The following is a 25253-nucleotide window of genomic DNA, read 5'->3' on the forward strand; positions in this document are numbered from 1 at the left end:
TCAATGGCTTGGCTACCCCTCAAGTCTCAAGGGTTAGTCAGTCACTCGCTTTTTTTATTATTTATTTTTTACCAATTAATTATCTGAAAGTTCAACACACAATACAGAATGTTCTAGTCCTGTGTTCATTGGCTTAAAGTCCCTACCCGTTTAAAAAGGCAAATATATTATAAAAAAAATGGTTTCCTGTTTTATTTATTTGCAGTTTTGCTTTTCTCTTTTTTTTTCAAAGGATGCATATATTTGTTTCGATGGGGATTTAAATAAATAGGTTCCTATGGAGACAAAAAAAGGCTAGATTTCGTCACCTTTTTTCATTTCTTTTGAAAAATTCTAACATCAAATGAAAAGCAAAACAAATTATTAAAAATTAAAAAAAAGAAACAAGACATATTCCTGTTACACCAAACAAAGCAACAAAAATACTTGTCTGAAATGGAAAAAGAAATGCACTAGTCTAATTACAAAAAAGGTTCAATATCGATTCAATTTGTGAAACCAAATCATATCATCAGGCTCGATTTTCCCTGTCTTTGGAAAAAAAACAGAAGCACACAAAACCGAATATGCTAGCAAGACAGGCCTGGCCGAGTCTTGGGCAACACATACTTTTGCTGATTTGTTTTCTGTGAAATACAAAATGTAAACATTGCAAAATAAATAGTGAAACTTGAGTGATGCAGGACCCATGCTCATGCTCATGACTCCAACACTAAGCTGCTGCAATTGTGTGTATGTGTGTGCATGTTTGTGTATGTGTTTTTTTGTGTGTTTGTGTGTGTGTGTGTGTGTCTGTGTACACAATTTTGTTTGCATTTTTTTTCTTTTCAAGTGCAAAAGCATAATGACAAAAAGAATTTGCTTGGATTCAAGTAACAGAAAAAAAAAAAAAAACATACTAATGATACAAATATACTATCTTACAAGGTAGTGATATTCCCAATTTACAAAATGTACATGTATAATATTGACAAATGGGTTAAAATATTTTTTTGATATGCTCGATTCTTGTATAGGTCCTTGTATTGTGTCCCCTTTACAGTGGCAGGGGACTGTGGGGGGCTTTGCATTCGTCCTCTTGGAGGTCTCCGCTTGTCACATTCACCGGTCTGAGCAGAGGCAGATGGAGTGGGGGGGACTCAGAGAGAGAGAGAGAGATAGAGGGGGAAGGAGAGAGGGGGAGGGAGGTGTTTGCTATGTAACCTCCATTGCCAATGTCTCTGATATTCCATTCAAAAGTCTCTCTGGCTCATGGTTCTCCCTGCAAAATGAAAAAGGATAAATTGAGTGATTGATTCCGATTGAATACTTCATTAGTCAGAAATGTAAACAGCACATGGTACAGTCGGACATCAAAGCACTCCACCGGGCATCAAATTATTGGCTTAGGAATGCAACATTTGTGCGTTGTAAACTTGCAGATCAGCTATTTCCGCTATTTTTTTAAAAGTATAAAATGACTGAATATGTCAGTAATCTCTTTGTATATTGTTATTGCATTTTTTGGTTAACAGGCAAAGATAAATGTATTCTTTATGGCCTGGGCCATGGCTCAGTGGTCCAGGCACCTTGGCTGGCAATCCAGTCTGGCAGTGTGCCGCGGGTTCGACTCCCGATCCCGACGGCCTTTACTGCATGTCTTCCCCCCATCTCTCTCCCCATTTCCTGTCAGCCTACTGTCTGTCCCTCCATAAAAAAAAATATAAAAAAATGGCGAAAGCCACAAAAAAACATTTTAAAAAATGTATTCTTTATTCATATGTTCCAATGCCAAAAACAATTAAATAGTCAATCGCAATCATTTTTGTGACAATTAATCGTCAACTTAAATTTGTATTGGTGACAGCCCTAATTCAATATCCATGCGTTTATACCTGGCGAGGGTGGCGGCGACGGCGCTGGCTGGCGTGACCTTGGGCACACGGTCCAAGGTGGTGGTGGCCACAGTGGCCAGCTTTAAGGCAGACGGCAGGGGAGCGGAGGGCCGGGCGCTGTGGTGGTGGTGGTGGTGGTGGGTGGCCGGCGACACGGCGCTCACGTGGGACCCCCGGTGGTTGGGCAGAGACTGCGGCGGGGCGGACGAGGAGGAGGAGGAGGGGTGAGCGGGCAGCAGCGGACCAGCGCCGCTGGAGGAAGACGGCCGGCCGCCCACCGCTGTGCCCATCTGAGACTGAGTGGTGCTGGTGGAGTGAGGCGGTCTGGGGGTCCCTGTGGGACACCAAGGAGCTCATGTTAGAAATCAGTGGTTTTCAACATTTTCAAGATTGCATGTAGATTTGATATTTTCTTTTCACTTTCAAAATGTTTTCAGTAATTTCATGACCGCGGTGGGAACCCTGTGAGGCGTAAAGAGCATTAATTGGCATCACTGAGCGGACCTGAAGGATAGAGGACACCGTTGACACTGGTTTTGTGGGGTTTGTTCTCGTTGTTGACGTGGCCCAGGGGCGAAGCGTTGATCACGGCCGACGCAGCGAAGTGGGCGCTGGCCGAGTCCAGGGTCTTGGACGTGCCATCGTTGGCGCTGGCGGTCTGACCAGAAAAGAAAAGACAAACAAGTGAAGAACATTAGACAGACTTTACACTGCGCTTGTCGTCTATAGTATCCACACAAAGCAGACATGTACCAACTAAAGCCATAGATCCAGCCAATTAACTAGGGTGTGAGTAAGAGTGTAAGGCCGCAACAATCCATTATTTTTTTGATTAATCAAGAAGCACCTTTCTCTTTTTTTTTTGAAACGTGAAAAAAAATAAGAATAAGATTGTGAAATGAACGTGAAATTAATAACGTACAATAGTTTCACACAAAAGTAGCAGAAATAGCAGCTCTACGAGCTCATAACATGTTGTGATGCAACATGCTCTGAGATCTGCAATTTTGCCAAAATCTTTCAAAAGAAATATATATATATATATGTTATATTACATGTTGCACCCCCACAAGAGCGTCTGTGTGTGTGTACCTGTGTGTTGTGGCGTTGTTGCAGGGAGGAATGCTTGGAGGGCGGAGCGGTAGCCTGCTGCTGCAGCTGTGCCAGCTGTTGTTTCTGCATCTGAGCCAGCTGCTGTTGATGGTTGTGGTACTGCTCTTCTGTGATGCCCCCTGGTGGTGGCACAGTGAGAGAACATGCTCAATAAGGTTTTAGCAAAGAAAAAAAGAAAAAAGACAAAACATGACACTTCCGGTTAACTTCTAGTATCTGCGTGACGTGATCTTTTTAGGACACTGGAATGAGGTTGGAATGGATACCATTAATTCGAATGGGAGTGACGTGAACTCGGCTTCTAAATGATTATTTTGCTCCGTGGTCACAGTACTAAATATTGGACCTGATCGTCACAAGCCATACAACTGCCCAACATTTTGTAACTTAACTCAATCCGTGCTGCTGCTATGCAGTATAGTTAATAGACATACAAATTAAAGCTTTTGTTTTGTGAGTGTTTCGAGCCACAGAATCTTATCAAATAAATAACAGTAATGGGTCGCACACACCAAGACTGCATTTCAATCATTTATTCTTGCATTTTGAACAGGAGAGAAACGTTACGGCTATCGAGCTTTCATCAGTGTGGCCACAGAATCTGACACACACACACACACACACACACACACACACACACACACACACACACACACACACACACACACACACACACACACACACACACACACACACACACACACACACACACACACACACACACACACACACACACACACACACACACACACACACACACACACACACACACACACACACACACACACACACACACACACACACACACACCTGACTGTGCACAAAGCGTGTCTGGTCTAGGAGTTGTGAATTGACCAAGGCTGACATATGTGAGAAGTTTCAGTGCATGGAATTGCCACGACAGCTCTGAACCAACGATGGTTAACTGGAAGGATACGAACAGGAAAACCACAGACAAACGCCTGACCTGGACTAACTTCTTGTCTCTGACCGAGGCCACAGAATGCAGAACATCTCCATGTACATAAGTAGATATGGTAAGCCTTTTGCAGTGTGGTACGGTGCTTGACAAATTGTTTGCACTTCTGAATCAGCAGTTAAGTATTTGCTATAGTTTTGAAAAGAGATGTGCAGGTCAAAGCCAAGCGAAAGACCACATTTTCTAAGATATGACCGGGCAAGAAACTGACAAGAGAAAGAACAGACATGCAAGAATCAAAAGTATTGCATTTGAAGTCTATCCATTTGTACCAGTTCTATAGAGCTTAGCAGTGGGCGTGATTTTCTGGACCCATTGAAAAATCTGCCATTCATTGTTCCCATAGAGATTCTAGGCTTAAAATAATACATATATATATGGGAAAAATGAATGGCAGATTTTTCAGTGGGTCCAGAAAACCACACCCTATACAATTGAAGTTCAGTCTGAAATTGCAATGGAACAGAGTACATCTTTGAACTTCATTGAGAGGATGGCCCCTTGAGATGCAGCATCTCGTTTTAGAGGGGGTCCTATACATACAAAATACAACATTACAGCAGTGCAAGTACACAGTACTAAAGACACAGGTGCAACATGACATACAGTCATCATGTATTGTCATTGCATTGTGATGTTGTCAGGTTAGCTCGAATTGGTTAATTTTATCTAGTTAAACCCTATATACACTTCGTAGACCAGGGTCCCCGAGGGGTCCTTACTTGGTCCCCTCTGTATTTTTATTGATTGAAAGAAGTAGTCACCTGAGCTGCTGTTCTTCACGTTTGGCAAAGGACCCCCGGTCGGCCTGCCGTCCAACGGGGGTCTTCCTGTCCTACTGTCTCCGACGGCCTGACTCTGAGGCGGCCGCGGTCTGAAGCAGCGCCACCTCAGCGCCTGGATGTTGCTGAGGATGTCTGCCAGGGAAGACGCGGCAGCTGCACTGGAGGACGACGACGAGCTTTGAGGGAGCGGGGAGGAGTCTGGCAGGTCAGTGGCTCCGGTGCGGGAGGACACAGGACAAGGGGAGGAGGACAGGACCTCTGGGTCAAGCTGCTTTAGAACTGCGTCCAGACCAGATGACGCCCGGTCCAGATTCACCCTGAGAGGGACAGACAGAGAGAGAGCGAGAGAATATTTAGGATAGCTGAGATTTGTTAATTTAGTTAAACCCTATACACACTTAGACTGTATCAAGTATTTCGAGCAGGAAAAAAAGCCCAACCTAGTGTTTATGTTGCCGGTTAGCCGCTGTTAACCAACATGAGGTCAAACAAATGCTGAAACGCTGAGGAAGGTCAACATGCCCATTTCTGTAGACTGTTGCTGCGGATCATTAAAGACTCCTAAGATTTTATTTTAGAAACCAAGCTATAATAAACCTTTTGTCGAAAGGGTCGTATAAAAACCTTGTGACAGCTGCACCTAAAAAGGGAATCCTTGTTAGTTTATTCTCCCCCGCTTTAATATGCTTAAATTCAGCTGACGGAAGCTGTCAGCTTCCGTCGACCGATATGCCAGAATGGTATCCAACAGTCAACGCTGTTAAGGTACTGACCTGCCGCCTCGGCCCATCCGGCGGCGGGCGAGGCCCACACAGCGGCGTGGCACCGACAGGGCAGTGACAGAGTGCCGGTGGCGCAGGGCGTCCGTGCCTGCCAGCTCGGGATACTCCCATAGCAACCCTGCCTTCTGGTCCACGTGGGGCTGATAACAACCAGCACAGAGGAAGGGGTTAAAAATAATGACAACACAAAAGTTCTGAAGATCTAAGAATCGTGCTCAAAACATTTGGCATGCCCTCCCGATGGATGATGGTGGTGGTGGTGATGATGAACTGGTGTCCACTATGTGAAGATAAAGACATTCATGCAACTGCGGTTACGGTCTGGAACCGGATCCAACATTGAGGAACCGGAATCGGTTCCGTTACAGTTGGAACTGGTTCCGGAACCGGTTTCATCACGCTGTACACACCTGCTGCTATTACAATAATGTACTTGAGTGTACAAATTGGACTTTTAAGGGTCCATTTGGTTCCATTTGTACTCTCAGAGTTACATACCTTATAAGGTGCCATTTTGGAACCCCCTATAGGAATCGTTAAAATTCACTCAGGGCCAAGGACTTAATTAACGTGTATTTCATGAAATCCCCCATGGCCAAGAACGTGTTTAACCTGTAATTGAGCTTTCTATTAATTAATACTCGTCTCGATCATATATACCGTAAAAAGGGCTCTGTCGTTCGGGAGATCTGTGCTCGATGCGTTTTGCCTGCAGCCAGATGGAGGTCCGCACACAAAGGTGTGAGCTGCCGGCATATATTGCCCTTTATCTCGGAATTACGGCTCAGATTGAGCTGGATGAACAAAGCGACTATGTTTAGCGGCTCAATCCTAAACCGCCGTCACCGCGCGGGTAAAATATGAATGCTTCTAAAGTCTCTTAAATAGACGTTGTTGACATTAGCTTTAGCCGATGCTCACTAGCTGTTTTTGGCGGTGGCGGAAGCGGTCTTCTACAAGCAAAATAGAACGAGATAGCGACAGCGCCCGGGGGTTTTAGTGGCTTTGGGTGAGTTAAAGGATTGGACCGTTAAGAGGGAATCGTTAAGTTGCCGGAATCGTTAAAATGCCAAAGGATTCCAACTCAACATAATAACCTAATGAAAGTCAAGGCGCTGTTGAGGTGAAGGGACTTACAGAGAGGTAGTGACACCCGGCTTTCCTCCTGAAGGCAAACACTCCGTCAGGGTCGTTCTCCTCATCCGGCTCCGATGGGGGAGACTGTGGGTCCAAGAGGCAGACCACAGTTAGACTACATGCATAGTACAGTTAGACTGTGGGTCCAAGAGGCAGACCACAGTTAGACTAAATGCATACAGTACAGCAGACTGTGGGTCCAAGAGACAGACCACAGTTAGACTAAATGCATGCAGTACAGCAGGGTTCCCCAATAGGCGGCCCGCGGGCCGCGCCCCCTGGCGGCCCGTGGAAGAATTTCAACAAAACAAATAAAAAAATAAAAATACATTTTTTTGGGGGGGGGGGGGGGGTCCCAGATATAAATGGCATTAAATCGGGGTCAGTAGCCTATGCATGTCAAACTGGGCATCCTTTTCAAATGGGGTCCTGCCCTGAAAATGAATTTTCAGGGCAAGACCTCGACCTCACGCGTGCGGACTCGGCCCCCAGCCTGGTACCCTAGTCAAAATATGGCCCTCGAGGAAAATTAATTGGAGAACCCTGCAGTACAGCAAAGAATCCTGGAAGGCAGGGTTTGTAAACCCCAACACATTCTCACATATGGGGCATCTCATTATAGTGGAACATTTTCAACAAAATATTAGCATATCTACAAGCTTGCGGATGTCCAGTCCATGTAGGTTTTGTGCCATGGACGCACAAAGAGAAGATGCGAGTAGAAAGTACAAAAAAACTAAAGCCAACATGTGGCATGGTGATGCAGCTTACGTTCTCTTGTAGATCTATTCTTTTTGCAAACGATTATAAACGAAACTCTAGCTGTGACGGTAGCAGTGCAGTCTTCTGTTAAGAGATGTTTCTGGTGGACTGGCAAGTCTGACAGCCCAGCTAATCAGAGTTCATTTTAATCCCAATTACAAACCAATAGTTAGCCATCTCTTGTCTCTATCCCTTTGCCTCAGGTTTGAACCCGATATATATACATTTTAAAGATAAGATTTGTTGTTGTTGCTCCTCCAACTCAGTCTTTGCACTTGTGTCGCAGCATGAAATGAGCAAACCTGAACTCATGACCAAAACTTGAACGTGGCACGACCTAAGGTGGACCAGAAGCTGTTCTCATTATAGCGTCAATCTCAGCTGTTCCAAAGTTTATATAAACCTTTAAAGCTCATTATTTGAAAACGTAACATGAAGCACTGCTGATAGGTACAGCAGCCACATAGTGAGAAACGCCCCAGGGGACAACACCAGGGGGAGCTCTATGGATCCCATTCGTCCCAGATCCGGCACGAACATGGGGATGAATTAATTCTATTATGCCACCACAATGTGGAATGCCCTACCACCAACAGCTATCAAAACGTGGGACTCCCTACACTCCTCCAAAACAGTCATAAAAGAGCACCCGTCTGCAATTTACAGCTGGACCTTCAAGTCTTCTAGCTTGCCCCCCACCGTTTTTCTGTAAATATACTTTTACAGCTCCTAGAATTGATTTCTTGTATCGTATTTCTGTATTATGTCTTGATGAATTGAATACATAGGACCACAATGGAAACAAGCCCTCAGGACTTTGTGTTATCCTTTTAGTATTATATAACCGTAACTTTGTACATTTGCAAACTGTTAATAAAGTATTCAAATCAATCAATCGATCCAAATAGAGCCCGACCCATGCCAGGTTTTTGGGTCCATTACCAATCCAGATGTTGGAGTCATTAGACCACAAACACTTTCTAATAAAATAAATTACATGTGTAAGCAAGTAAATAAAACTACACACAAATAACTGTTTGACAAATGACTCTTTTTTTTTAAAATCAAGTATATACAGTATATTAAATTATATTAAAAGAACATTAAGTTGAATTACGGTACACAATTAACTAATTAAGATTAACAAGCAAACAATAAAATACACATGAATTGAACTAAATATTTTACAAGCACGATTTTGAAAGTGGCTGCATCAGCAATGTAATCAAAAAAGTATTTTTTTCAGTTAGATGAATAGTGGCATACTTGAAATACATGCCCTCGGCAGGAATGACAGCATGGAATAGGGATACAACATATTTGGGGCTAGAATTGGACTGGGATGCCATTTGGGACAATGCATCTGGTGCATTGAAAAATCCAAAATCATCAATTAATTTGAAGTTTTGTCATAGAGCATTATTAATATGCTCATATAATATACGGTATGTACATTATACATACATTATGTAACACCCAAAATTAGTCATTGAATGGGATTGTCACCTGACCTGTATTGCACAGTCTGTACCCAGGGAACCTTGGGCTCATCTATCCATGCTGTATGGCAAATGTCCAGGGATTTTGGTGTCCTGGGGAAAGGCTAAAGGACTTTAACAGACCTAATGGAAGTACAACTGCCAATCGACCCGTTTGTACACTTTTAAATGATGACTGAGTCAGAATTGTCCCTTACTGAAAAGTCATGGAAAGTTTGGCTGGCAGGACTTACAGCAGGCAAAAAGAGAACAGTCCAATGCTGTAAATCCCCACAGGACGTATCCAAAACACTAGAGCATTTTGGACGTTGCTCATCTAGAACTGGAACCGTCTTCAGCTAGAATTAAGGCCTATTCATAGTTGAGTTTTCGGTGAAGAGGTGACCACCTCAGAACGGTGGTTTTGATGAAGGTGCTCATACAGATGAACGGGGAGGTGGGTGAACCACACACACGCACACGCGCACACGCACGGCTATGCTCCGTGGTGTTTTGAGAGCCGAGCTCTCATTGCAACTATTATAAAGTATACTATAGCCAGCACAACACAACAGTTTCTAGCCCAATCTCATTGCCCGGAGCGGGTCTCGGTGAGTAATAACAGAGAGAAGGGCTGGGGAGAGCGTGGTTTCCTTTTCACCGCCGCTCAGTGACGTTATGTTGTAGTTTTCTGTGATAGCGGTGGTCACATCATCATGAATAGGCCTTTAGCCACAATTTCACTATGGAAACATCTAATATCAGAGCTGAAAGATCTTCTGACTTAATAATGCAATGGATGTGTTAGTGTTGTGTTGCTCAATTAACCATTTCCATCCATCCGACGTGTCCACACGTCATAGGGAATCCAATCGACACATCCATAGGACGTGTGTACACGTCCTAGCACATCCTCAATGTTATCAGGCGAGAGAAGAATATTCTGAATTTTTTCCTTTTTCAGTCGGACTCTCGGCCACCGTACGCTTCGCTCATCAGTCATATTAGCTTACCGTTCACTAGCCTGTTAGCGCGGCAGAAAGAATGCCTCGTATCTGCTCATCTAGGGCGCTCTCCGTGGTTTTGATCTGATGGATATACTAGCGCTTCATTTCTGCTCCTCATCCACCTCTCGTTCAAAATATGAACGCTTTTTGGATCATTTATCGTATAAATGACATCGAGAGCAAGGTAAGCTAGCAAAATATTTCTCCGGGGGGGAGGGGAGGCATGTCTTTCCGGCACCCCAGAGCTTCTATTTTGAAGGATTGTGTTAATAGGATGGTGGAAGGAGGAAGTGATGGGATGGGATGATGGAAGATAGGTAAAGGGGGAAGATTGGGGCATACTGTCTGGAGTTCAATTGTGTTGATTTTGCACTGCTTGAGATGTATATTTGATTTCTTGTAAAAAAAAGAAAAAAACAATAAAAATGGAATGAGAAAAAAATGAAAAATGAAATAATGACACATCGGCTCTAATTCCGACCATCCAGACAAATGCGGTCCGACTCCCACTAACCAGTGGTGCGGGGTAGTCGTCCTCTCCTGAGCTATGGAAGTCGTACTGTTTGATGTCCGCCTTGTTGACGGTGTACTGGCTGGGCGGCCGGCCAGGCCGGCGGGGAGGGTACAGCTTGTCCCGTTTGGTGTACTTCTTCTTTGGCCGGACAAAGTCAAAGGGAAGCTCGTCCTTCACGATCACCTGGTGAGGCAGGCCCGACTTGTGCGTCTGGGGAGGGCAGGAAGAGAATATTGGCATTTCAGTGAGGGTGGTTACATGGACAATACCCAAATAACTGAGTATCTGTATCTGTAGATTTCCAACAAAAACATTCGGTGTAGAGGAGAAAGATGCAGGAGATAGATAGATATAGACAGGCCTGTCACAATTATTAAAATATCGCTTAATCGTAATTATTTGAGATAATCACAATGTTTTGCCACAATCGTCATAATCATTTCCATGTTGAAGAAATGTTCACATATATTCAAACATTTGTGTGACGACATGGTTTGAGCTTGTAGATCGGCTATTTCCGATTATTATTAGTTATTAAATTATGTTAAGTTATGTCATATCTGGCCTGACCTTTTGTTTACGAAGCCCAACAGAAATGTAATTTAAATTCATAATGTTCAACGACAGAAACTCAATTAATCGCAATTATTTGAGAGACAATCATCAAGTACATTTTCATAATTGTGACAGCCCTATATATACACACACCTGTATATAGGGTTTAAGTGGTTAGGTTAATACCCATTGATTTTTACCTTGATTTTGATGTCAGCTTTGTGCCGGTTGCCGTTGGTGAGCGTGACAGGTGCCGTGTAGACAGGCTTCTCAGCCAGAGGTAGCGTCACCTCGCTGAGGACCTCTCCGGTATAGTCTCCCATCTGATACCTACAGGAGCACACAGGTAGGGCACAACAGTTTAGCAAACTAATCCATTCCTTTCGGCTTCAGGGGTTGCCACAGCGAATCATCTGCCTCCATCTGACCCTGTCCTCTGCCTCCTCTTCTCTCACACCAACTAACTTCATGTTCTCTTTAATTACAACATTGATAAATCTCCTCTTTGATCTTCCTCTGTAAGGTCTCCTGCCTGACAGTTTCAACCTCAGCATCCTTCTACCGATATACGCACTGTCCCTCCTCTGTAGTCTGTACATGTCCAAACCAAACCATCTCAGTCTGGCCTCTGTGGCTTTATCTCCAGAACATCTAACGTGCGTTTTCCCTCTGTTTTACTCATTCCTGATCCTATACATCCCCGTTAGTCCCAGAGAGAACCTCAACATTTTAGTCTCTGCTACCTCCAGCTCTGCTTCCTGTCTTTGACCTCAGTGCGTCTGTCTCTAAATACTACATAGCTGATCTCACCACCGCCTTGTACACCATCCCTTCTTATCACACCCGACACTTTTGTCCACCCGTTCCAGCCTGCTTACACTTGTTTCTTCACCTCTAACCTTTGGTTTCAGCTACAAATGCAGACTGTGCCAATAACCAGGGATAAACACAAACGTGGTGAATTTGCCTAGCCTTTCACGACAACGTGCCAACGTAAGGCAAAGACAAAATAGGGCAGTGGAGTGAACCATGTGGAGTGAACCATGTCAAGGCATCCCTTTAATGAACATGTACTGGCGAGTGAGTGTGCTTAAAGGACAAGCTGTTAGCAGCTGAGTGAGAGCTGCAGTAATAAATTTGCCAGTGTGACATCTGGTCACTTCTCCACTGGACCAGGACGTCCAGCTGCGTTACAACACACAACACCACAGGACACCAAGAAGACGAACACCACCAAACAGGGTCTTGAAATTAATCCATTATTCAAATTATTACTATTTCTGATTAATCGAGAATGCATTTTCTTGCGATCTACATCCAATATCACAAATATGTTTGATCGAATATGGAGGCGTGGACAGACAAAGGAACGACAAAAATAAGCGGTTGAAGAATGGAACAGCTAGAACAATATCCAAAATCCCAGACAATATCTAGTCCCCATTTTCCTCCTGTGAATAAGTGGTTTAAACGTTAAAACAAGTTACTTCTTCAATCAACAGTGTGATTTTACCTTTTGTTCCATTGTTTTATGTCTCGCCTTTTATGAAACATCGCTTTGCACAGTGCGAAGCCAACATAAGGGCATGATTTCAAACAGCATAATTGTTGCATAACAGTGACGTCGCTCATTCCCTCCCGTTACACTAGGCGGGATCGTGAGGCCAGTGCCAGTCAAATGCACAAAATACCAAAGTAGAAGAGATCCTGGGCAACCATAAAGTGCAGCCCCCCCCACCACACTACAGTGTGACGACCAATACTGTGGGTTAGTCTAGGTGGTTGTGAATGTGTACCTCTTCTCCACCAGCTCCAGGGTGAGATGCAACAGCTCCCTCTTGGACTTCTCTCTCCTCTTGATCATCTCCAGTATAGTGACCGTCCGGCTGAACTCCCTCCTCAGCTTCAACATCTTCTCATAAGATGCTTCGTCATTTTTACGGTTCTGGACATAAGACAATTTAGATTGTGTGGTTACATTTTTACACAATGGTATCAGATCACTACTCTGTCTCGACAGCTAAGCAACTTCTGGGTATCGTAAATCGGGAAGGAAAAACTTCATATCGGCACATCTCTAGGCGGCACTCACCTTCCTGGTCTGCATCTTCTCTGTGCGGCGCCTGAAGGCCACATAGGCGTCACTATTGGTGGAGCCGTCCCTCTTCTCCTGCTTAATGAGGGGGATGAGCGACGGGCCCCGGCAGTTCTTCCTCTTCCTCACCCAGTAGTCGTACACCGACTTGAGCAAGTAGTCGTCCTCGTTCAGCAGCAGTTTGGCCTCGGGGAGAGACACCAGCTGCAGGATGGGAACAGGACAGTATGTTACAATTTAGGCATTTAGCAGACGCTCTTAATCCAGAGCGATTTACAGTAAGCAAGAACAAAACATGGATATACATCAAATACATAAAGTCATCAAGAATCATACGTAAGCTAAGAACCTAACAGTGGAATATCTACATAAAATGCTATCTAAGTTACATAAGTTGAGCCTTTGCATACACCTGTAAGGTCATCGAGGCTAGGGCAAGTGCTACGGGCTAAGATGGAGTCTGAAGAGGTAGGTTTTCAGACTACGGCGGAAGATTGGGTTTGAGTGAGTCTGCAGTTCTGATTGCAATGGGAAGTGTAGTTTAGTATAGTTTTGAAGCCAGAAGGGAGAAGAGTGTTGTCCCTGCGTTTTTAGTGAATGTACTTCCAGCTTCCCTGCATTGGCTGATCTGAGCGAGCGGGAGGTTTGTAGGGTCCGATCAGACTTGCAAGATATGGGGGTGCCATACCTTTGGTTGCTTTGAAGGCCAGCATGAGAGTTTTGTGTGCGGGCAGTGACCGGGAACCAATGGAGGGAGCGGAGAAGGGGGAGTCACTAGAGTAGTGTTTCTCAAACTTTGACCTTTCAAGGTCTCCCCTTAAATCTGAGTGTACAAATGGAACCGAATTGACCCATTAGGTTCATTTGGTTCCCTTTGTATACTGTCAGAGTTACAGACTTGTATGTCAATTTAGGCAGCCCTAAAGGAACCCACAGACTCACTGGAATCCACTTTGAGAACCACTACACACTAGAGTGGTCCTCCACTTCTCTGGGGCTCTGGACCACGAGCACATTTCAAACAATCCTCAAGGACCGTCCAACCCCACAATATAAAGATTTAACACATCGGTACTGACGGGCAGAAACCTCCTATCTCCATAGTCTATGTTTTTGTGTTTCTTTAGTAACATACTACAGTCACACACAAGCTTTAAAAGTATCACATCTGCTACATATTGTAATTCTGCTGTTTTTGAATAACCAACAAATAAACAGATTGTGATGTAATGTTAACTACTTTTTCTAGGGAATTCAACAAACTTCTTATTTTCATTACTGTATATCTTTCAATAACCCTTCTACGTTGCTTCCTCCTTTCATTTGTTATTCACCAGTAACTTTGACTTATTCCTGCTCCTAGCTTAGGTTGGCAATTCACCAGTAAATTAAGATACAAATATGGAGGTATATTGCTGAATTTTGAAAAGAAAGAAAGAAGAGGTAGAGAAGAAAGAAACAACATTGGGATGTGATCAATTTAAATTATTGTGACATCATGTTATAAAGTCATATATTGGCTTGGCACCGCTTGTTTGTTTACATGGATAGATGGCGTACCTGGTTGGTGCTGGCCTTTTCCAACCTGTCCACCATGACCTCAAACTGCAGTGGTTTGATCTCCATCTTGCGGTTGAGCCGGTTGAGGAGTGTCTCGTCCTCCGAGTCCATGTCATAGTCCGGCTGCTCATTATCCAGACCCAGAGCTTTTGGGGGAGCAAAACAAGAAGAGTCAGGAGGACAGCCTGGAGCTGAGTAACAAGCAGCATATAGCCAACTACTGATGGAGTGCTGGTTCATCAGTAGAAGAACCAAATGGACCCTAAAGGGTCCATTTGGTTCAAAATTCCAATTGTATACTAGTGTAAATTGTATACTTGAAACTTAGTTATCTAGTGGATAACTGACAAAGTTGGCTTTCTCGCATCAAGAATACTTCTTGTTTCTTGGCCATTCACAATAAATGCCGAGACCAATGAATCACAGCTCCTTAGAGAAAAAGACTACAGAATGCACAATCCTATATTCTTATTTTTTGTTGCCTTTGTACGGTTTATTTCATTTACTTCAGTTTACTAGAGAGAAAGGAAACCAAGAGCTGACGGAGGAGGAGATAAATCAATATGAGACAAAACGGGGGTCGGATTCGAGCCTGGGTCACAAGGAGCATTAGCTATGGTTTGTCCACTCACTGGCTCACTGGCTAAGCCACCTGGCACCCCTGCACCTCCATTAAAACCCACCCTTTCCCATAGCCACTACATTGTTGAGTAGTACCTTAACAAAGAGAACTTCAGGTCAGGGTAACTAACTACAGATCAAATGTTCACAGTCCACACCTTGAGTAGCAACAGGCAGCCCCAAATAATAGGCAAATCTGACATTCTGTGCAAACTCTTGTTTTAATTACAAAGTAGCCCGAGTCGCCCGACGTGTCATTGATTCATTTTAGATTTGAATTACAACTAACATAATATGCGACAACAAATCAAAACAAACTTGACCTTGGTGGATTTGATGCACCGTGCCATAACATGGACCATTCATTAATTGAATTCATTCAACCACCTCAAGCAATCATCACCAAATCCATTACAAGGCCACTGTAGCACACTGTGGGAACAGTGGAACACAGTACTACATCAACTCCCACAGGCACAGTGCACCTACAGGTCCACCACATTTAGCACATTCATATGAGTAATTTATGTCATAATGGTGTGCTTTGTCATTTAGCCATCATCATGGAGTCACATTATTATTATACTTATGTATTTATATTTGCCATATATTCTTGGTATTTGTATAAAAATAATATCGTAGCAATATATATGATCTAGTAAGTTTTGTGCATTATATTTTTGTTATTAACCACTTAAGCTTTATTTTATACTTTGCCATTCAATAGTAGACGATGTGCAAGCCCACAAAAATAGGGATACCAGGTTGACAGTGGTCAAACCTACAATCCTCAAAGAAGAGGAAGAACATCCGCACACCAGTTTGTAGAGCTCCGAGACTTACTTTATGACAACGAATAAGGAATATATATATATATATATATATATCATAAAATAAAGTAAGTCTCAGAGCTCTACAAACTGGTGTGCGGATGTTCTTCCTCTTCTTTGATGTTTGCCTTGATGCCTGACATCCAGCACCTGGCCTGAATATAGGCATTGAGATGTGCACACAATCTTCTCTGTGAACAAACCTACAATCCTGCCAGTGTCAGTATCCTGGCCACTGACTGACAAAACTGAAGCACATTGCCATGGAATAGTCTTGTGTAGCCAGACAACTATACCACGATCTCCGAATGCCATATAGTCTGGAACTACACCTCCCGAAAGCAGAGAACGGAAACTGTCATCTGTTCGTCATTTCCGTTCACAGAAATATATTTTAGAATTTGGATTTCTGATAAGCAGGAGGCTATATATGCTTTGATTATTTTGATTTATACATTAGGCCAGATTTGCGCGACTGTAAAGACTTCCGACTCAAGAGCTTCCGCCGCTCCAGACTGTATGACGGATGTCACGGAAGCATTTGACAATTGTGGGAGGCAACAGACTGGCTCAAGGTTGTACTTTGTTACATCTTGTGTAACTTATTTTGGTTGGCTCACAAGACTACCAGTGGAACTGTGGTGTAAGACAGGCAGAAGGACCATGACAGACAAGACATCTGAGACAACTGAACTCACGCTGTATGTGCATGAGCTGCTTGGGAACCTTCAGCTCGCCCTTGTACAGGCGGTCATAGTAGGTGATGTTGCTCTCGGCCTCTGGCACCGGGATGACCATATGCTCCTTCTTCTCCCTGTACACCTGCTGTGCAGACATGGCCCTCTGGAGGTGGTGCTCCTGGGGAAGACAACGGAATACCCACCGTTAGCCATGAATACAAGAACGGTGTGTACAACCTAGTCGGACCACCCGTTCAAATCCGGCGACTTCGGAACAGTCGCCACCAGGTATTCCTACCGGTAACCTCAGTAAAACTATGCCTAAACCTAACCTTATTCCTAAACATAATCTTAGTAAAATGATGCTTAAACCTAACCTTATTCCTAAACACAACCTCAGTACAACTATGCCCAACTCTAAACGTATTATTATTATTTTTTTTTTAATACATTGTATTCAGAGTATGACATCATATGCGAGTTTCACAGAAAGAAAATACCTTCTGGGCAGACAAGGCCCTCTGGATGTGGAGCTCCTGGGGAAGACAACGGAATACCGACCGTTAGCCATGAATACAAGAACGGTGTGTACAACCTAGTCGGACCACCCGATCAAATCCGGCGACTTCGGAACAGTCGCCACCAGGTATTCCTACCGGTAACCTCAGTAAAACTATGCCTAAACCTAACCTTATTCCTAAACATAATCTTAGTAAAATGATGCTTAAACCTAACCTTATTCCTAAACGCAACCTCAGTAAAACTATGCCCAACTCTAAACGTATTCTTTTTTTTTTTAATAAATTGTATTCAGAGTATGACATCATATGCGAGTTTCACAGAAAGAAAATACAACTCTTTGTTTTTATATTTTCTCCCACAGCTCCTTTCCCAATCCTCCCCACCCACCCACCCACCCCTAAAGGTATTCTTTACCTTAACTTCAGTAAAACTATGCCTAAACCTAATCGTATTCCAATACGTAACTTCAAAATTATGCCTAAAGTAACCTTATAACCGCAGGTGTTGACACTAAGGTCTCAGAGGCACTTGCCCTCTGAGATGATAGGTCAAATGAAATGTAAAACTTTCTTCTTCTTTTTTTACTTTCTGGGGCTGTGATAGAAAATGTCAATGGGTTCACACTTCACACTTGTTATTATACCTTTAAGTGTAACAGTGAAAACAGCACATTATGTAACAGTGCTCATATATTACTTTCCACAGACCAGAAGACAGAGCACTTATGTCTGTGTCCCCTCTCAAACGAGCACTTTCCCGGTCGGGCAACCTGAAAGCAAACTCCACCTGCCTGAAAGTTTTATTTACCTGCCAAGGGCAGGTGGGCAACGCTTAGAGTCAACGCCTGTAACCTCAGTAAAACCTAACCGTAACCTCAACAATGCCTAACACCGGGGCTCCACCGGACGCGTGCGTGCGTCAAAAAACATTTCCTGACGGTGACGGAGACGCAACGCTGACGCGCCAGGTGGAGCCCCGGCGTAACACTTTACCTATTCCCAGAGCCATCTAACGCCGGGGCTCCACCGGGCGCGTCAGCGTTGCGTCTCCGTCACCGTCAGGGAATGTTCCCTTTTTAATCAATGAAGGGTGGCTCCACTGCCTGCGTTGCGTTGCGTGACTGCATTAAAATTGCCCCGGTTTGTTTTTTGACGCACGTGACACTGACGCGCCCGGTGGAGCCCCGGTGTAATAGAAGAGTTACGATGTTGAGGGGGCAGAAACAGAGTGCTCGAGCGCTGTTCATGCAGCCTGAACTGAGACAAGCTAGAGTTGGAAATACATTGTTTTCAACGAGGGCGGCGCAAATTAGAGCTATTTTAAGCATGTGTGCAACATGACAACTGTTTTAAAGTATTGTACAGTAACAACTACAGTCTCTTTAATGTTTATGTTGTACGATTACTACAAAACAATCTAAAATAAAGGGATTTAAGATAATTAAAGCTGGGCTGTTGCCCGAGTCCAATGCATTTCTGCCTACTTCCGGTCCAGGACTTGTCCCAGTTGGTTGTCCCCATTCGCAATAGAAGTCTATGTAGGAGAGCCGCCATTGGACTGGCCCCATGAAGTGAACGCAGTTTGCGTAACTCTGTCTATATCTAAGGCTCTGCCTATTCCCAACCTCAGTAAAACAATTATAAGAATCGCTGAATTGCCGTTACCTTTTTTAATTACTTATCTCTGTAGGCCAGTGGTTTTCAAACTTTTTCATGTCAATGACCCCCAAATTGATATGTATTTGGCCGCAGCCAAGACGCCCATCTGAAAAATATTTTACGACCCCAATACCAGATTTGTGACTTTTTAAAATATATCTTGGCTTGTAGAACTGCTATTTTCACATGGCTGATATATATATATATATATATATATATATATATATATATATATAAAACCAATTTTGATGCCTAGAACATTCCCCCCCCCCCCCCCCCCCCCAACAGACATAAATTAGTACCGGTGCATACCGTACATAGTTATTAGAACATGGCCACTTGTTTTTCTTTATTCACCATTTAGTTTACAGGACTGTTGCTGTAAATATTGTTCATATGTCATCAAAAATATCCTAATTGACAAGACTGACAGCATTACAGACAGTCTGCTTGAATAAAAAGATGTTTTGCTCTGGCTCCTCATCTCAAAACATAGTCGGTGACCTATGTAAAGCTTTCATCATATAGAACACTTTAATTACAGATGTGACTACATATTTTATTGTAGTATAAATGATTGAAGTGTTCAAGAGCATAGCAGCAGCACCAAAGTGGTACAACGTGATGATGTAAAGGGGAGACAAGAGTGGTCTTTCCCCACTGTGTGAGTGGGGCTCCCCAGACAAACACACACACCACTTTGAGAACACACGTCTGCTCAAACAATTATAAATAACATCTTATATATATATATTGCCAAGACTCCAATCTGTATGCTATATTCAATCAACACTGCTTTGTTGCAACTGAATGATCACTCCTTTTAGAAAACGTGGTGGGACAGCCAAGAAGTTCAGGTTTGACAAAGTTGTGTTGTGTCATCAAAAAGTTGACATTATTTGACACTATGCAGCTTGCTAGCTAGATTATATCTGGCGATGAATGGGACATGAAACTTCTACATTTGAGCTGCTGATATGTTCATTTATCAGCTAGCAAAGTATTGATAGAAAGTGACATTTGTGCGCAGGTGTTTTACCCGCCAATACGGTTTGTTGACTGACACATCCCGTCGGCCACAGACAGTTGACAGTCATAACTGACTAGCATTTGGCTAACGGCTAGCAGAGCTAAACGGCAGCCCAGTTAATAGAATCAGTAGGAACGGTGTATATCGGTGTTACAACGAAAGTGGTACCCTGTGGAATGTGGCAGGACTGTGTGGAAGCTCAAGGGCGAGAACTGTAATCCTTTTTCACAATTTTCGATAACAGCCCATTGATTACTTTATTAGGCTCACAATATGTGACCTCACCAGACTCTAACCTACAGCAAATAACCCCCACAGTATAAAACTATTTTTGTCTGACCTGCTACCGACATCCCACCTTTGTGCCACAGCAAACCATGGCAGTCTAATTTATTTTATTTAAAAAAATAACAGCGACCTCTTTCGCCACACAATTCTATAAGTAAACAATGCCGGTGCAACCAGTGCGAAGCACGCCTTGTTCAGCTGTCTGCGTCGCCAGTCGCCAAGAGAACTACGCAAAAACATCTACGTCACAGACACAAGGAAGCGCCCAAGTCTCCGTGGCGTTACGCCAATGGAGTACCGTTGACGTTATTACGGTACGCACATAGAGCAAAGTCAGAGGGCCCGATCGTCGCTAGCACACAACGTACGTCGGAAACAGTGCGTAAACGGTACGTGCATACCGTTGGCCCACTCAGGCGCCCGGATCATCCCCAGATTATATTTATTTTAAAGCATTAAACATACCAATTCCTCTTCTTTTTCCATCCCCGTTGGCATTTGCGGCACCGCCCGGTTGATAGAGACGCAGTCATTGAGATCTGGAAGGTCTTTGTTGCGGTAAACGGGGAGAGGTTTGGCGGCGTCTAGCGCTCGCGCTCGGAACGATAATTTACTCATTGTTTGCGCCCTATCGTCTAATCACACAGAATACCGAGGAAACATGAATCCCCCCAGCCGGAGTTGAGATCAAAATAGCAGTATAAATCCACCGCGGAAACGGCCGTTTCCACGAAATCAGAGCTCATCGGTTTCCCCTCCCTCGAAATTGCGTGCGAAAAGCCATTTCTGGTGAGGTTTAGCTCGACGTATTGGCTATTTTCCTCGGCCGGTCTGCTCTCTGCGCCATGGAAAACATGGCGGACATGTCCACACTGTAGCGGCGGAGCAATCCCGTCAGCCAGTGCGACGCGTCTGAAAAACATGGGGCCGTTGTGAGCTGCGTGCGCACCTTCATACAACATGTATGAACACAATGATGATGATGGCACTCATGTTATACTAAAGTTATGTGTATTATTTATTACTGAACATCCTTATAATACACATTTTATGTATTTGCTTTGCTGCAATTCCAAACTCTGGCTTCACTCACTGCCTTATCACACCCAGTAAACCCTGCTGCTTATATGCACCTGTCTAAAATCCATCTACATTGCTTTTAATTAATTCATCTTTGGAGAACATTGATTTATAAAGAAAGAAAGAAAAAGAAGCAGTCATGCAATTATGCTGCTCATTAGATCAAAACGGTACTATTGGGATAAATCATAAATGTAGTTACTTGAGGTCAAGTAGGCCTATTACAGAGGCCCTTATAATTGTTACAAATTACACATTGTGCTTCCGATAGTGATAGCTAATCTGACTTCAGTGCACATCAAGTGGTGAAATAAATTGTTAATAGCCTAGTAGAGTAGGCTACTCAACAGTGCAGTTCAAACAAGAATAATAAGGTGAATCTATGTTCAATTTGTATTATGTGTAATAGTAGGCCAGATCTTGGGTGGTCCTGTAGTCTATATCTGGCTGCAGGTTTATTTACAGGCAAATTGAAAAGATTTCACGAGTGAGAGTGGGTTAGTGTAATAATAAAGACAAAATAGCATTAAATGAGTGATACTTTTTTATTATAAAATAAAAAATAATAGATTTTTGTTTTTGTTTGATTCATAAAACAGATTTGTGAACAGATTCCACAGGAACATTTTTCTTTAACAAAATATAGGCATAACAGCCACTGTTCTTGTCCTGTAAGATCAGGCAGTTTTCACATGTTTAAAACATTTGGTGATACTTGAAATGTGAAGAATTTTAATATTTACGGATGCTGTTCCATTAAAATGACATGAGAAAGAAAAAAGAAATCACAGAACATTTCATAAATTTTGTACATTATAGCCACTTAGGTAGAAGAAATTATTTACAATATAAATATTGTTTTTACACAGCACCACCTGCCACACAACATTAGTTAACTTATAACATTCATTTGAACATATAGCAAAAATATTTATTTAATATTCATTTAAACTCATAACTGCGAAGAGAGCAGACACTACAATTCAGTGGAAGTCATTCAGTGTTTCCATGCGCAACCATATTTCATTATTATATGATGATTTATTCAAGTATTCACTTTGTTAATTAACTGTTTAAGCATATCCTTATTACTTAACTCTTTATCTGAATGGTATAGGGCTCATTCTTCAATTCAGAACACGGCATCACTTTCTTCATTACACATTTTGGCAAAACATTATCCACCAAATCCCATTAGAATGCCATGTCTGAGTTTGATGTGACCTTGCAAAGACAGATAGCAGAACAGCATCACAGCCAATCCTGGTCAGGCCTACTGATCCCTTTTATTGTTGTTTATTGAGGTCTGTGTACGTTCTTTTACATAGTAATACTTAGAATATACTTTTTACTGTATATTTTAAATTTATACACAGCTTTAATTAGACCTTAGCCAGGTTATGAGGCAACATCCAGAATACTTTGTACACACTCAGAAAAAAGTCTGAAACACAGATACATGGACAAGAGCCAGGTTAAGCTGAACAGGCCACAAAATAAATTGTACAATTTATGACTGCCTTTGCTACCCCCACTGGCAATTTCACAAGAAAACAATAAAATGTAACTTTGGGTTTTATTCACAAACTGACAAACAGCCACCTTCTTAACAGGTGGTAGTACCAGTATTATTTAGTTCACCCAAATCTTCTTATCTTCTATCAATACACACCCCATGAAGCCTTGAATTCAATTCATGGCGATTTTTTAAGCCAATAATTTGATGACCGGCGGAGTCGGTAATTACTTTTAAAGGCCACTGGTTTTCTCAAAATTATATATATATATATATATATATATATATATATATATATATATATATATATATTCTCTAAGGCTTTTTAGAATGTATAACTCTTCTTATTGCTAATCATTATCCTAATCCTTAGCAGGCTGCCATCATCTAAAATAAAAAACAAAATGTATTTATTTTATGCACCATTGCCATTGAAAAAAGGAAATGGATGAAACATTAGACTGCCATTTATTAGTGTATATTTGTCTATTGACTTTGAGATATTTAATGTTCAGGGTTTGCCAACTATCTTAGACTTTAAGGTAGCCTATCTGGAATTGTGCCTTTACCAACCCAAAACACAGAAAATACACAATTTGATAAAAATGCAAAGCCTGTGTAATGTCCCTTTTTTCCAAAGTTGTTTGCAACAATAACCCAGTACCGGTGCAGTGCAGCTAGTTTCAGATAAATGTAAACATTTGCACTGCAATTCCATCAAATGGTAGCAATTCTGCAGTTTTGAGGTAATATTCTAGAAATCTTTTTTATACAGTAGCAGCCTGGTGCAAGGAGTCTGCTCAAAACTGATAAACCAAGCACGACTACACAAGAATGACCATATTTAATTAAATATGTTAAACCAATAGAACATCTTAGACAGCTAACAGTTATAACATTGTTGTATCAGGGTTGAATAAAGTGAAGGTTCAGTTCAGAGAAAATTAAAGCACACTATTGTGCTCAAAATCATTGGTCAAAGTAATATTTAAAATTTGATTGTGCCTTTAATTGTCATGCCCTGTATTTGAGGAAAACATTTCTATCCTTGTTAACATACATTTGGACAGGGGATCCAAATCTCAGGGGAAGTGCTGTCCCATCCCTTCATTCAGAGCAGTGCTCTCCTGAGAAATGGATTTTATCGTTGAAATAAATGTCCATTAGAAAACACAGTACGGCTCAAACGTGTCCGAGACAAACGTAACCCCTCCAGTCTTTAATATAATAGATATCTTGGATTGATGCCAATTAAACATATTTCCGCAACTAGGATTTGTTAGGACTTTTAGTATGGTGTTCTGGAGACTTCATAGAAGTGTGCAGAAAAAAACAATTACCTGTCAGGATTAGGAATCTATTCCAAGATTGGCCATTTGTCTGATAATCCCGGCCATTTTGGATTAATGCAATTAAACATATTTCCGTAAATGGGATTTCTTGGGACTTTTAGTATGTTGTTCTGGAGACCTCATAGAAATGGTCTGTGAAGAAAAAATTTATGTTACAATTACTTTCACGTGAAATGCTAGTTTGCCTGGACTAATAGCAAGCACAACATCTTAAAGATGGTCATTTTATGCCTTGACATATTACAGTAGATACCGGATAGACGATAGAAGATTGGATCGTATTCTTGCCAAAACCAACAGTAAAATCCTCAGTGTTCATTTAACTCGAGTGCAGAAATGGAACCAAATTACACAGCCCCTCATGTAGAGTTAAAATACCACTTGAGGATTTTACTGTGCACATTATTATGTCTGGATTTGAAAGGTGCACAATGCCATTCTGATGCAATCAGCTTCATCTATTCACTCCTAAACCAACGTTGGCTCAACTAAACACTTAGGAGCATCTGTTCTCCAGTGGTTCTCAACCCGTGGACGTGGGTCGTGTTAGCAAATTATTTTGGGGCACCCCCCAGTTTTTGTGTGTGTTAGGCTGCAGTGACACTTGGTGGTGAAAACCAAACAAACGCTATTTCCGTGCTCGGACAGACGGACCCAGTCCGCCAGGGACCCAGGGACACACAAAGCTGTCTAGGAGTGGTTGCACCCATTGCACCACTCAAATGAAATGAAATTAAAATGTCTATTATGCATCAAAAGTAATCAACACACTATACTATAGACTGAATTGTGAAATATAACAGAGGCAAACCCTTTTTTTTAAATAGACGATAACAAGCACGAAATGCCATTGTGAGCTTGTATCTGTGGAATCAAACTAAATGTAATGCCTCAACTCCTACAAGTGCTTGTCAGGGTGTGTGTGTGTGTGAGAGTGTGTGTGGGGGGGGGGGGGGGGGGAGCTATTGGCTGATTTTCTGCAGTATTCTAATTAATTTAATCTATGTGGGAAAGTCATGCCAAAGCATTATTTAC

General features: G+C 42.4%; 1 protein-coding gene across 3 annotated transcripts; it reads right to left on the bottom strand.

Moving 5' to 3' along the window:
- epc2 (enhancer of polycomb homolog 2) lies at positions 1 to 21201 on the bottom strand. 3 transcript variants are annotated; one of them, XR_013791400.1, is made up of 16 exons: positions 20736 to 21201; positions 17273 to 17308; positions 16791 to 16950; positions 14642 to 14787; positions 13079 to 13285; positions 12783 to 12931; positions 11187 to 11316; positions 10432 to 10641; positions 6671 to 6754; positions 5525 to 5673; positions 4731 to 5068; positions 2967 to 3106; positions 2379 to 2532; positions 1875 to 2208; positions 1569 to 1680; positions 1 to 1261 (listed from the first exon to the last, which is right to left on the bottom strand). XR_013791400.1 is itself a non-coding variant. In XM_079518604.1 (15 exons), the coding sequence occupies exons 1-15, from the start codon at positions 20886 to 20888 to the stop codon at positions 1195 to 1197; spliced, it is 2457 nt and encodes an 818-aa protein (XP_079374730.1). In that variant the 5' UTR covers positions 20889 to 21200; the 3' UTR covers positions 1 to 1194. The 3 variants fall into 3 exon arrangements, 2 of the variants coding, with proteins under 2 accessions (XP_079374730.1, XP_079374731.1); XM_079518604.1 differs by lacking the exon at positions 1569 to 1680 and having other exon boundaries at positions 20736 to 21200; XM_079518605.1 differs by lacking the exons at positions 1569 to 1680; positions 17273 to 17308.
- Between the last annotated feature and the right edge of the window lie 4052 nt (positions 21202 to 25253).

Source organism: Electrona antarctica (genome assembly GCF_951216825.1).
Source record: "Electrona antarctica genome assembly, chromosome: 13".
In the NCBI taxonomy this organism is placed as follows: Eukaryota; Metazoa; Chordata; class Actinopteri; order Myctophiformes; family Myctophidae; genus Electrona; species Electrona antarctica.

What these genes read in the sequence shown, in the direction of transcription:
- epc2 (XM_079518604.1), bottom strand. Translation starts at nt 20,888, where the DNA reads ATGAGTAAATTATCGTTCCGAGCGCGAGCGCTAGACGCCGCCAAACCT. An exon ending in CGTGAAGAACAGCAGCTCAG is followed by an intron (nt 3,107 to 4,730) that starts GTGACTACTTCT and finishes TGCCACCACCAG; the next exon opens with GGGGCATCACAGAAGAGCAG. An exon ending in CGGTGTCCTCTATCCTTCAG is followed by an intron (nt 2,209 to 2,378) that starts GTCCGCTCAGTG and finishes GGTGTCCCACAG; the next exon opens with GGACCCCCAGACCGCCTCAC.